Source organism: Hippocampus bargibanti, linkage group LG19 (assembly GCF_051943395.1).
Source record: "Hippocampus bargibanti isolate YZ-2025 linkage group LG19, ASM5194339v1, whole genome shotgun sequence".
NCBI lineage: Eukaryota > Metazoa > Chordata > Actinopteri > Syngnathiformes > Syngnathidae > Hippocampus > Hippocampus bargibanti.
Window position 1 is genome coordinate 4,803,493 of NC_142752.1, and position 13,976 is coordinate 4,817,468.

The following is a 13,976-nucleotide window of genomic DNA, read 5'->3' on the forward strand; positions in this document are numbered from 1 at the left end:
TAGCTGACTATCTATTGGCCACCTAGCTGGCTATCTATTGGCCACCTAGCCGGCTATCTATTGGCCACCTAGCTGGCTATCTATCCTGCAATTTGAGTGAAAATAAATGTGTTCAGGGATAATTTCTGAATGGTGGTGGACAGGACAAGAAATATTCACAATTGGTGCGCTTTTTAGCACGGTGTTACAAAGCAATTCATTTTTCCACATGTGATGATTAAAAATGACAGCTTTTCAGCTTTCGAGAATGGATATGAAGCGGCTTTTAAATCGCATCTAACGGTCGGTTCTCCTTTGCGGAGCGAGGCTGGGGCCGTGTGAACACACGAAGGAACTTGATTCGAAACAGGCTGCTTATTTCCGTGACGGCTGTGGGATTTTAATTAGCGGCTGACAAATAAGCGCCGGTGTCGTTTCGCCGTTTACTCACTGGGGGGCCTTGGGGGTGAACGAGACAAAATGGAGGACGACTAGTCTTTTCATTATTGGGTGTTGTTGAAAGTGGTTTGCTATTTATATATTTGTTAAAGCTTTTTCTTTTAAGAGAGAGAGAGAGAGAACTCCATTAGATCGGCACAACTCATGAAGAAATAAAGTGGTTTTAAGCGGGCGGGTTTTGGGTGCCTTACCTCTTGATGTTGAGCAAAGCCCAGGGGATTCCGGTGGGCGTTTTAAAGGCCGGGAGCAGTTTTACACCCAGTTCCACCGCTTTTCGACGGAAAACCTGCGGATGACAAGAATGTACATTTATCCTTCGAGGCAGGCAAGAGTGGAACTATCAGAGATGTTCGCTCGGACACGGTAAACAGATGCTCGAACACAGGAAGCTATTTATTGAGAGTATATGCACATTTAAGTGATACATTAGTAAAACATTGTCTTCTTGATTTGAATACCACGCTCAAAGCACTAACATCCATAAACCAACAGAATGTAGACATTTTAATGGGTTGTCTTTCCATGAACTGAAAGACTTGTAACCTGGCTAATGAGCTCTTCCTGTGAAGGAGTTTACAAAGTCATAAACTAGTCCAAGGCCAGATCTCCTACCTGATGATGACAGTTTAACAGGCTGTGTCTGTTCACCTCATATTGACCCCAGATTTTCTGTGCTTCCATTGTGAGCCTTGTGTTCGATCAACGAAGCAAACAACAGCATTACCGGAATCAGAATCATTTTTATTACGAAGTATGTAGAACACGCAAGGTATTTGTTTCCGGTCGAATACGCTGCACATGTGTCATCAGTATTTTTAATGTAATGCTGGGCCCTCAGATACTCATCATCCCTCCACCTCTGTATGCCCTCTGCTCGTCTTACCACGATGGGGTGCAGAGCTTTCAGCCGCTCTGCTCCCAAACTCTGGAACTCACTTCCACCAATATTGACTCCCTTCCTACTTTCAAATCTCACCTCAAAACCCACCTGTTTAAACTCGCTTTCATGGTCTAGTTTAATCTGCTATTTTATTATTTACTGTTTTATTCATTGTTGTATTGTTTTTTTTTAATTGTAAAGTGTCCTTGGATGTTCAGATAGGCGCTTGTAAATTACATGTATTATAATTTAAATGTTAACTTATACTCTGTCTATTCTCTATCACGAACGGACGGTGTCTATAGGACTGGGTAATAGATCAAAACCCCAAGACCCTATTCCATCCGAGACTTTAAACCAAAGAGAAATCACTCTCTGTTCCTTTCCATTGACTGTAGTTTGACGTATGACCTCGACTATTTTCTACAATGAAAAACGATGGCGGTCAGCAAAGATCTTCTTCAAGCTTAGACCTTTGAATCGACTCCAAGTCTTGAGAGGAGTCATGTATCCTCTCAGAGTCCATCTGTCATCATATATAAACACTAGCGGGAGGCGGACGCTTGTCCTGCGGGTGTGTGATTTCCCCAGAGAAGGCAGCACTCTGCGGGGTGTGTGAAGGACCAGTGGATATAAAAACTAAAAAAAAAGATGAGTAAAAGACGAGCCAGGCAGCAAAGCTCAAGAGGCCGCCTGTCAACATCAGAGTGGAAACACCCGCGGAGAAGCAACATCAACTATTGCTCGCACGTTCTGCTCTTTGGGTTGCGATGATACTAAAGTATCTACTCTCGGGAGCCCGTACTGCATTTTTATTCTTATTTTGCATTGATGGAATTGGCGCATTTACGACACTATTAGCGACTTCAAAACATTAGCAACAAAACAAAATATTAAGTCCAATAATTCACTGTCATTCCCAAATTTATTCGGGAATTGAAAAGCACTACGTAGAGCGCCATTCCCGAATTTGTTTGGGTTTGTTTTTCCTTGCGTGGGGTGCCAACAAAGCACTGGTCAGACCTCTAGCAATGTTTTTCCCTTCCACAAGGGGGCAGCATTAGCCTTTTGTCCATGTTAGCGCTTTGTTACAGATTTAGCTGCTGTTTAAGCGCTATACAAACCAATATGTATGTATTGCATTGTATTGTATTTTGGACAGCCACCCCCATTTCAAGATCAGATAACTCTACACCCATGTAACGTAGGAATTAACTTTTTTATTTTTTGAAAGAATGAAGAGAGACTTAGATTTCTTATACTGCATTGAATGTTTATGTAGTCCAAAACTCAATATTCTGTGGATCCTGCAATTTGAGTCAAAATGTCAAAAACCCTGGCAGTGGGGGAGTGGCCACATTTTCACACATTGTCTGGCAATGAATGAGTTAAAGAACCCTTATTTGATGTGAAAGGGCATCACATCGTAATCGCGTTTTTGTCAACTTCACTCATGATCTTGCCGGATACTCGGTGGCACACTGTTGATGCCAAATTACCCCGTTGTGAGTGTGTAACAAGGCGTCAGAGCCCAATGATTAATGCCTTTAATAACACACGGAGCACACTGCAGGGTGGAATAAAAACACTCGCAGGGACGCGCAGGAGAATAATTTACCCATGCCCGCGTCCAAGGCTATCATGGCGCGTGCCAAAGCAGCTTTAATAAGCAAATGAATTACAACCAACCGGGTTGCCGAGCGAGAGAGACCGTGATCATTAGGAAAAACTCATGTTGATCATCACATTTCACACCTGGACGCCCCCTGTGTGGAAACACCCGCCGGGGATAATGAATAACATGATTAGAAGGAGTGCAAGTGATGTTCGGGGTCACTTTCGGGACAACGTTGGGGTTTACATGAGTTCGCTCGTGAGATGGTAATCTGAGAACAGGGCGGGGAAAAGATTCCCAGACCCTCCACATCCTGGTCATCACTGATGAGGGAGTGCGAGTGATGTTCGGGGTCACTTTCGGGACAACGTTGGGGTTTACATGAGTTCGCTCGTGAGATGGTAATCTGAGAACAGGGCGGGGAAAAGATTCCCAGACCCTCCACATCCTGGTCATCACTGATGAGGGAGTGCGAGTGAGGGTCACTTTCGGGACAATTTTGGGGTTTACATGAGTTCGCTCGTGAGATGGTAATCTGAGAACAGGGCGGGGAAAAGATTCCCAGACCCTCCACATCCTGGTCATCACTGATGAGGGAGTGCGAGTGATGTTCGGGGTCACTTTCGGGACAACGTTGGGGTTTACATGAGTTCGCTCGTGAGATGGTAATCTGAGAACAGGGCGGGGAAAAGATTTCCAGACCCTCCACATCCTGGTCATCACTGATGAGGGAGTGCGAGTGATGTTCGGGGTCACTTTCGGGACAATTTTGGGGTTTACAGGAGCTCGCTCGTGAGATGGTAATCTGAGAACAGGGCGGGGAAAAGATTTCCAGACCCTCCACATCCTGGTCACCACCACTTCTAGATGATTTAAACTGATTGCACGGCATTGCATCTGGTTGGCTTGGCACGCCAGCCAATCAGAAGCCTGTTTCCTGCTTCGGACTATACCGTGACTGTAAAGTGTACTTGAAATTTTTAAAAGGCGCTTAGAAAGAGGAGGCCACGTGGCTTGTAGCGGTTTGCTTGTAGCTTTTGCTTTATTGAATAAAACAAACGTTTGATTTGAACATTTTATTTATTTTTTTATTTCCTTTGAAGAAGTTGTCAGCCACCCGAGCCGAGACGTTTTGAAAGTTCTACGCCTGACGTAAAAGTTGTACGCCCCGGGCCTCCGGGTAGACGCTATTTCAAACACTGGCATTAATCTAAATGCGCTCATCTTTTGATTAAAAACAGGCAGAAGGACTAATGTCTTCTCCCCAATTTAATTCCCACCCGGAAACAGAAAAGACAATTGTGGTCGCGTTGTTATGCGTATGGCTACGAGGAAAAAAAAAAAAAAAAAACAATCACGGAGTCAATGGCGCCGAACATTGTCGAAGCCCATTTGTTGGTTACAAAAAAACGGCTATTTATCCACTTGACGGAAGCACGGCAAGGCACATAATGGACCAGCTCGAGCATGGAGCGCGACGGCTCATTTTTTGCCGTTTTATATTGCTGACCGTTTACAGTCATTAGGGATTGTATTTCCATGCAGGATTTCACAAATTGGGTGTTTTTTTCTTTGACAGGAAGCACTGATGTTTAAATTACAGGCGAAGAAGTGTAAATCGCATATAAAAACAAGAATACACTCACTATCTCAATATCTTCAATTTAAGAAACACGTCAATTGTGACACCCGTTATCATCGAGTACCGCGTATGCTTGAATGTGATACGCGATTTGCAAAGCACACTTACACTATGAAACAGATTTAAGCCGCGGAGAAGCCTTCTGTTGCTTCATACGCTGCGTCAGCCTGTCTTTCTCTCTTTCTCACATAGCGGCTTTATTCGTCTCCTCCGGGCCCGCGAGAGACAGTCAAGCCCAAAAGAGCATCGGAATTAAAAGCTACAAAGGGCTTGGTGTGGAACCGTGTCAAGGCTTCAACTTGTTTGCGCACGAGCGAATCGCTACGTGTTTTAGTTTCCATTTAGGCTATGCCTATCACTGTAGAGCTTGTGTTTGTAGCTACCAACTCGAACCCTGCCAAAAAAAAAAAAAAAAAAAAAAAAAACAATATATCCCTCCCACACACGTTCAAAGCACACTTTTAGATCATTCTCACGATATTAAAAAATGAAAGACTAGCATATAAATAGCATCACTTTGAGGCGACAAAGAAGATTTTTACTGGCAGAGTTTCCCAATTAAAAGGATCGATGTGCTTGTTTCAAGTTACTGGTCACTCTAAGTTAAAGTTTCCTGTGAATCTGACACTTAAAACTGGGCCTACTGCATGAATATAAAAAAACAAACAAACAAACAAGTAACCAAAGTCCATTAGCATCGTGCTAACAAGCCCATCGCCAACTTATCAACATTAGCTGTGCTAACAAACCCATATACAACTCATCAACATTAGCAATGCTAACAACCCCATAGCCAATTCATCTAAATTAGCGATGCTAACAACCCCATAGCCAACTCATCAAAATTAACTATGCTAACAAGCCCGTAGCCAACTCATCTAAATTAGCTATGCTAACAACCCACCTATTTAAAATTGCATTTTATGTGTAGCTCTCTCTCTAATTTTTATTTATAATTGTATTTTATTTATTGCATTCTATTTGTGATTGTATTTTATTTATTATAGTACCTATGCTTGTCTGTGACTGTAAACTGAAGTAACTCAAATAGAAAGTTAGCTAGCGAGCTAATAAAGAGCTCGCTATATTGCTAAGTGTCCTTGGTTGCTTTGAAAGGCGCTTAAAATTTAATGTGTTATTATTATTATTATTATTAATAGTAAAATCATCAAATTAGCTAGCTTCATGCTAACAACCCAATACCCAACTCCTCAAAATTAGCCATGGTAACAAGACCATAGTCATCTCATAAAAAAATATCTAGCGTCATGCTCACAACCTCTTAGTAAACTCATCAAAATTAGCTGATTCGAAACTGCTATTTTTAAAAATATGGAGAGAAAAAAAATAGTCCTGCTCTTCCTTATCTCACAGTTGCTTTAAATTACAACTTTTCAGGTCCATTTTGATGGTATGTAACATTTCACATTTTGTACTCGTCTCGTTCCGTCACCGCAAATAATTCAAAAGCCTGGCAATGGAACAGAAATGCATTCTGGGAGTGAAACATGCTCCCGCACATATATTGAAAATAGCATTTAAAAAGCCAACAGAATGAATCGCACCAAATCGCTATTCAGAATCTCATTCCCTCTGCGCCCTCACGGAATTGTCAATGAATGCTGATTCGGCACCCCCCATTCCCCCACTGAAAAAAAATATATATATATATATATATATATATATATATATATATAAAACACAATGAAGATTTATATAAAAAAAAAAATGTGCCGCCTCGGTGGAAGAGCGACACACGGAAGGTTGGTTGGGCCGGGAGGGTTAAAGACGCGAGCATGTTTGAGTATTCCGGTAAGGTGTTGAGAAGGACGATTTAACAGGCAATTACAGGCGGCATTTAACGGCGCACATTAAGGCTGACGGACTCAAACAATCGTGAATCAGAGCAAATACACTGGAACCTTTTAAGCAAATGACAGCGACATGAGTCCAAACACGTTTTGCTTGTTGTATGCTTTGCTCCATCTGGGATTTGCTTGACTTTTCCTGATACCAAACAAGCTTTCAAAACAGCTGTTATTCTCAGTATTTATTTTTTTTATTGTCATCATTAACCTACAAATACCTATTTTGCAATTACTAGTCAATGTATTTATTTATATATTTATTTATTACATTTTTTTTGACCGCCATGATTAACCTTCAAATACTTATTTCACAATTGCTGGTCACATTTTTTTGCCTTTTTTTTTAACCACCATCATTAACCTACAAATACCTATTTTGCAGTTACTGGTCAAGTTATGTATTTAGTTAGTTAGGGATTTGTTTATGTATTTATTTAATTAATTCATTTATTTATTTTTGGGACCGTCATGATTAACCTTCAAATACCTATTTCACAATTACTGGTCACTTTTTTTCTTTTTTTAACCACCATCATTAACCTACAAATACATATTTTGCAATTACTGGTCAATTTATTTATTTATTTTTTATTTATTTGTTTATTTAACTTTATTTTACATTTTTGACCGCCATGATTCACTTTCAAATACCTATTTTGTAATTACTGGTCATTTTTTTCTTCTTTTTTTTACTGCCATTATTACCCGACAAATACATATTTTGCATTTACTGGTCAAGTGTATACATTTATTCATTTATTGATTTATTATTACCATCATTAACCAACAAATACCCATTTTGCATTTAGTGGTCACGTTTTTTTTTAATGCACAATATTAAGCTTACATAAATGACCATATTTTCTACACTATGAGGCTCACCTGAAGGCGTTCTATTCTATTGCCCGCATAAAATGTATAAGATAACATTGTGCTGTAAAAGGCAAGTAGGATGCTCAAACATTGAGGAAAAGCAGAAACACACAAAAAATAATAAATAAATAACATAAAAATGTATTTTTACAGTGGCAGCGGACTATGACGGACATCCACCTTACAAAGATGACATATCGTTGTGTCTTTTATGCCAAACCCCCCCCCCAAAAAAAAGCTTTAAAACGTTTGCCGAGAGCCAAACAGCCTTTTGTCTTGTCAGAAAGTATCACAGCACTTTGTGAAGACGACGTTCGCTTGACAGCGGCTACATCAAAAAAAACAACTTCTAGTTTAGTGTGTGCATTCCTTATGTTGATGATTGCCTCAGTTTCGTAAGACCTTACAAGTCAGAAAGCAACAGGTGTCCATTAAGAGCCATCAACGACCATCACACATGTAAATAAAGTGACTTTATTATACAGTGCAGTGTATTTTTTTCATTACAATACAATAGCACATTTTTTATACATAGAATAAGGTATGTTGTGTGTAGTTTTAAGGCTTATTTAGTTGAAAATTATATTTTATGGCGACATGTGAACGGATTATTCTTATTTTAATGATTTCCTATGGGAAATAAATTTTTGGGATAGACACTTTTCGCCTTACACACTCTGGCTGGGAACCAATTAAGTTCGTAAGTCAAGGCCCCACTGTACGTCCTAAATCAAATGGGAAGTAAAATAAGGTCAGGATAGGAAGGGGAATTGGCCTTTTATTATTTCGATTATAACACCCTCTTGTTTATGGAAATGATCCTTTGAAAAATAAGCCAGACAGCATCTCAGTTATGAACAAAGCTGAGGCTGTGCTATGTGAGCGACTTAACAATAACAACGATAATGAACAACGGTGACACCAGGTGAAGAAGCGAAGCAAGGTCAGTTTATTCCTACCGTTTTATGTCGTCAAAACCGCTATACACAGTAGTAAAGGTAATAGAAAGACACTTCTAACGATTGAAGACGCTGTAAGGTCAACTTTTTACCGGCGGGTGTCGCGACGATGCGGTTTCAACGGTTGCAGACTGTCAAAACAAATCAAGATGAAAAAGTCAGTCATGGTTTGGCTTCCTAATATCCTCCATCACTTGGGAGAAGAAAAAAAAAAATCAGACGGGCCAGTGCGGCTGACTGGAACTGCCAGACATTGTATTTACGAAAGCTAAAACTAATACTAAAAATGCAGAAAAATCTAAAATAAAGAAATTAAGAAATAAACACTTAAATAAATATACATATAAAAATAAATAAATATAAAAATACAAAAATAAATGTATAGGTAAACAAAAAAACACATAAGCAAATAAATAGGAAATAAATAAATATGAAAATAAATAACTATAAAAATAAACAAATACATAAAAACACATAAACAAATAAACATAAATTAATAAATAAATATGTAAACATAAATAAATAAATAAATACATAAATAAAAGCAAAGTTAAGAAATGTGAAAATAAATGAGTAAATAAATTAACATATAGATACATAAACAAATACATAGATAAACAAACAAAAAATAAAAACACATAAATAAATATGAAAAAAATAAATAAATAGATAAATACATGACTACATAAATAAATAAATGAATCATAAACAAACAGATACAGAAATTAATATAAAGATAAAAAAGACAAAATAAATATAAAAATAAATGCATATACAAATAAATACATTCATAAATAAACAGATAAATAAACAAATAAATACAGATTAAAAATACACAAATAAATAGAAACAATAATAATAAAAATACATGATTACATCTTCAGAGGTTTGATTCGCATATTTCAAACCTCTGAAGATGTATTCATTTATTAAAAATAATAATAAAATTAAATGAATACATCAACAAATAAATAAACAAACAAATACATAAATAAATTAACTTAATCAGTAAAATGAAAAAAGCAAGCAATAAAAATAAAAATAACCACAATTTAAAAAAAAAAAGCAAACCAATCATAAGGTAGCAACAAAAAAATAGCATATTTCAAGTTTCACAACGTTCCTCGCTCACACACACAACCAGGCACGAAGTTCAAAATACAAGTCGGCGACCCAGCTTTGACATTTGAGTGGACGAGTAGAATCATTCCAGTTCAAGCTATGCTAAACGCTCACAATCAATGCCGCCTGATGGCGAAAGCTTGCAGCCCTCGGGCCAAGCCCGGGGATAAAACTGCTTTTTTTTTTACGCCGCTGAGTACCAAAGCGGGACGATTGCATCCTAATGCGACGTTTACCCAACGCTCAACCAATGTCGAGGCTTGAAAGCCGGTCGACGATGCGCACATGCTTAACATTTCTCACTCCATGCTAAGAGGGGAAAAAAAAGAAAAGGAATGTTTATCGGAACAGCTTGCTGATGCTTTTTCGCAAGTTTGAAAAAAGGCACGTTGCCGCTGGCCTTTTGGATTTGCCAACTTCCATGTGCGACTTTTCAACGTTTGTAGCATACCATCAAGATTTAACAGTCAAGATGTTTTCAGTACAGTAAAACCGGTAAAACCAAACCACTGCTAGGGGGCTGGGTCGCCATCATTTATCCCTCAAGATAAAAATAATCATTTTATTATTGATATGAATACAGTGAGACCTCAATTTATGAACTTAATTGGTTCCCAGACAGAGTGTGTAAGGTGAAAAGTGTGTATCTCAAAAAAAAAAAAATCCCATAGGAAACCATTAAAATGGGAATAATCCGTTCCCGGGTTTCCATAAAATATACTTTTCAACTAAATAAGCCTTAAAACTACGCACAACATACCTTATTCTATGTATAATAAATCGATGAGAAGGTTTCTTCAGCCGTCATCTGTACAAAAGTACTTTTGTACAGATGACGGCTGAAGAAACCTTCTCATCGATGGACCACTCCTGTACGACTGAGAGCTTACACAGACGTATGTATAATAAATGTACTATTGTATTGTAATGAAAGAAATACACTGCATTGTATCATAAAGTCACTTTATTTACATTTGTGATGGTCATTTATGGCTTGATGGAATGGCGTTGGAGGTCGAAGGTCAAAGGGAATTGCTGTTTGGAAAGAGAGGCGCATTACATGAGGACTGTAATTAAAGAAATAAACTGTGCTGTAAAATAACGTTTTATTTACCTTTTTGATAGTCGTTGATGGCTTATGGAAGGAGAGTCACCTTCCATAAGGACTGTTGGTAACTTAACCTCTGGTGCTGTTCGGTCGCGGGCTTCCGTCGAAGATCACTCCGCCAGCCGTGGTGGGTGTGTATTATGAAAATAGTGCTTATTATAAGGTTTCATTTTAATACATTTGACGTTCGTAAGACGAAAAGTTTGTAAAATAAGGTGTTTGTAAGTTGAGGTCTCCCTGTATTTTAAAAGCGATCTGGTAAAACGTGATAGCGGCGAACAGTTGTATTTGAGCTACGGCGGTCAATGGTAATCGGCCTGAAAGCGGTAATTTATGACGGTAATTAAAAGGAAGCATTTCATAACAACGCCGGCTTGGATTTAAAAGTCCGAACCTAGCATTGCGCTACTCTCCCGCGGTGATTATTTATCCCCGAAGAGGATAGATTTAATCTGTCGTGACAATAACAAAGAATTACGACGACGGCAGCAGATTTGTAATCATGCAAATGGTTCTTACCTGGGTGGCGTTTATTTGCGCGGCGCAAATTGAGAGACTCGCTGTGATTTACAGCGCAGGGCCGCCGCTACTTTGTCGGCGCGATTAATTTTCATGATATTGTTCATCATCGCTTGTGCGTCGCAGAACAAAAGCTACGCAACGTTAGCAGCCTGTGATAAATACAACAGGATTACAACAAACAGACAGGCTCTTATTTTGTTCCTATTCTTTGATGTTTATGTTTTTAAGATGGGAAAAGGCCGAAAAGCTAAAAATGAGATTCCGCTAAATGCGGTAAAATCGTCATCGTTTACATGATTATCACATGCACCAGACATCCTTACGGCTAAGTGTCGATCTCATTACATCAGACGCTTGATATCAACTCTTCGCGTGGCCTGCAACCAATCTGACAACGAGATTAGCAGCATTTTTGATGCTTGCGGTCGCTAGTTTTGAATTAGCATGCGTGGCGGCGGATGGTGTTGAAAGATGCATTTTGCTTCTTAATCCTCCTTACTTGATGAACAGGCTAAATCTCAGACCTCTTTGGAGCCACGGGAGATTGGATGTGAACTCACTTAGTGGCCTGCAGCTACTCGGACAATAAGATTAGGAGAAAATGGATGCCGGCGGCCGCTTCATGATAGTGTTATACTGCCCCCAGTGGACAATTTCGGAACACCAGAAGCTGTCATAATAAATCATACAAATTCTACGACTTTTTTTTCCCTCCACTTCCTGTCTATATTGTCATGGAACGAGGGATACACATAACCAATAGGATATTGGGCTGACGCACCACATTTGGCTTTCTAATCTTCCTCTGACCAGCTGCGAGGAGATTAAGAAAGATATCCGGCAAATTAATTGTCCACGCTTTCGCTAAGAAATCCTCACTTGGCTGTTTATGCCATGTATGTGTGTGTCCAATTTCTTCACTGCCACAATGGCCAATTTTCCCCTCGTGGGAAAAGGCCATTTCCTGAGGACAAGAGATAGAAGCTATCTATCGGACCCTTTTGCAGCACCCCCCCCCCCCCCCCCCCTTGGGCGTTTGTGTCTCAGCTGGTGGCGGTCCGACGGGTCAGTTTGTAGGGTGGACACAAAAACACCGCAGAGGGTGGCTTTGTGTGGGCTATCTGCTGTCTTTGAGTAGTTTCCCCAAAGTAATGTTGAATGGCATTCGCCTACGTGGGGAATAAACTCATATTTTATGCATTTTTTTTTTTGTGTGGGGGGGAGGGGGTCGTCACTGCGCTTCCCCTACACTGATTTCTACCTTCCCTCCAGTAAACATTTTTTATCACTGTGACAATCAAGACGTCTGTACTTTCACGTCGCTCCCTCATTCTATTCTCCATCATTTCACTTGCCAAGAGCCGGCCGGCCGTGTCTCGTCAAGGTTTTTTTAAGTGATTGCTTCTTATTTGTACTTTCTGCACGGCGAGGCTGTTGTGTACATGGCGGTATTTTTGTCTCTCTGTGTGCACTTTAGGGCTCATTTTTTTCACTCCTGCCTTTGATGTATTTTCGCTTCTTGTCAGAGTGATGAATATGTGGAAAAAAAAGGGGTGGTAAAATATCGCCACGGTACGTTTTGTTAGCGCTGTCATGCACTAAAATTGGGGTTGGAAGAAGACAGAAACTACATTATTCCTTCGGAAACAATACAATACAGGATCATCCTTACTGTCTCGATCACAAGACAATGTCAATAATTGGCAGAAAAATGAGTGAAGAAATTGATTTTTATCATTTTAGGGTTTGTAAATGACATTGCATTTTTCCCACCACACCAAAAACAGTTTGGGTCCTTAGCAGCGTGTCTCAGATCAAGCAAGCTAATGGCTAAGCTAACAACGTAGAGATATATGATGGGAGTTATTGTTTCATTGAACATCCTTTAACATGACAGAGAGTTGAGCAGAAACAAGACCAATGTTAGCAGGACTTTTATTTGAAGCATTGCTCATGTCTAAGCTAACAATTCGAGATATTCAGGGAATAGGTCAATTTATTTGGCCATAGGGATAAAATAAATATATTTTTAATGAGCCACAACGTTGGCGTGACGGTTTCAATTCACATCTTGTACTTTAAATATTTCTGTCTTACAGTGTAATACTGGTATATAAAGTATGTATGGGGTAAGCATGGAAGCTAAGCATAAGGCTAAGCTAGCTAACAATTCTACATATTCAGGAAAAACGTTGATTTATTTGGCCATAGGGATAAAAAAAAAAATGGTGTTTTTAATGAGCCACAACTTTGACGGGAGGGTTGTCAATTGCAATTCACATTTTGGACTTTAAAGGACGTCCCCGGACAAGTTGTGTCCATAATTTGTAAAATGGCTTCAAATGACTTCGACTGAGCGTATTTTAATAAGATTCCACCGCATATATCTATATTTTACGTTTTCAGACTTGCGCTGAATATTCAGGAAGTCTTGTTTTTGAGTTGGTGACGAGTCCGTACGTGACGTCACTAACCGCCCCTGACGGTAAAAAAGACGCATTGTAGCGGTCCTTCCATAACGTCAATGTATTTTGCTGTACTTGTTTGGTCTGGGGACCTCGTGTTGCACCCAAAAGCCGCCAGAAGGGCAGAAGAGGGCGTCCAAGCGCCATATAAGGAATTTATCAGCATGTGGAAACGGAGGTGGCCACAGGAGGTTGCCATTTTGTGCCTCTTTTTTTTTGGTGAGAGATTTCCCCCCAATGTTGCCTCAAAAAAGTGACGTCGGTTGTTTTATAGAGTAATATTGGTATGTACAGTATGTGTTGGGCAAGCATGAAAGCTTAGCATTAGGCTAAGCTAATATCAAAAAAGTATTTTATTTTGTAAATTGCGACATTCAGCAAAACGGTGACCTTCCAAATACTTTCAATCTGCGCGGCCACTTTTCATTCTTCTTCTGAGTATGTCAGAGTCGTTAGCCGCATGTTAACTGCCATTTGGAGCCAC

At 39.5% G+C, this 13,976-nt stretch overlaps 1 protein-coding gene across 1 annotated transcript in view; it reads right to left on the reverse strand.

Annotated features, from left to right (window-relative positions):
- The window catches only part of man1a1 (mannosidase, alpha, class 1A, member 1), a 64,542-nt gene that overhangs the window by 16,144 nt on the left and 34,422 nt on the right, over window positions 1-13,976 (reverse strand). The window contains exon 5 of the mRNA XM_089021774.1: window positions 630-724. Within this exon, the coding sequence (XP_088877900.1) occupies window positions 630-724 (95 nt within the window). The remainder of the gene's footprint in view (window positions 1-629; window positions 725-13,976) is intronic.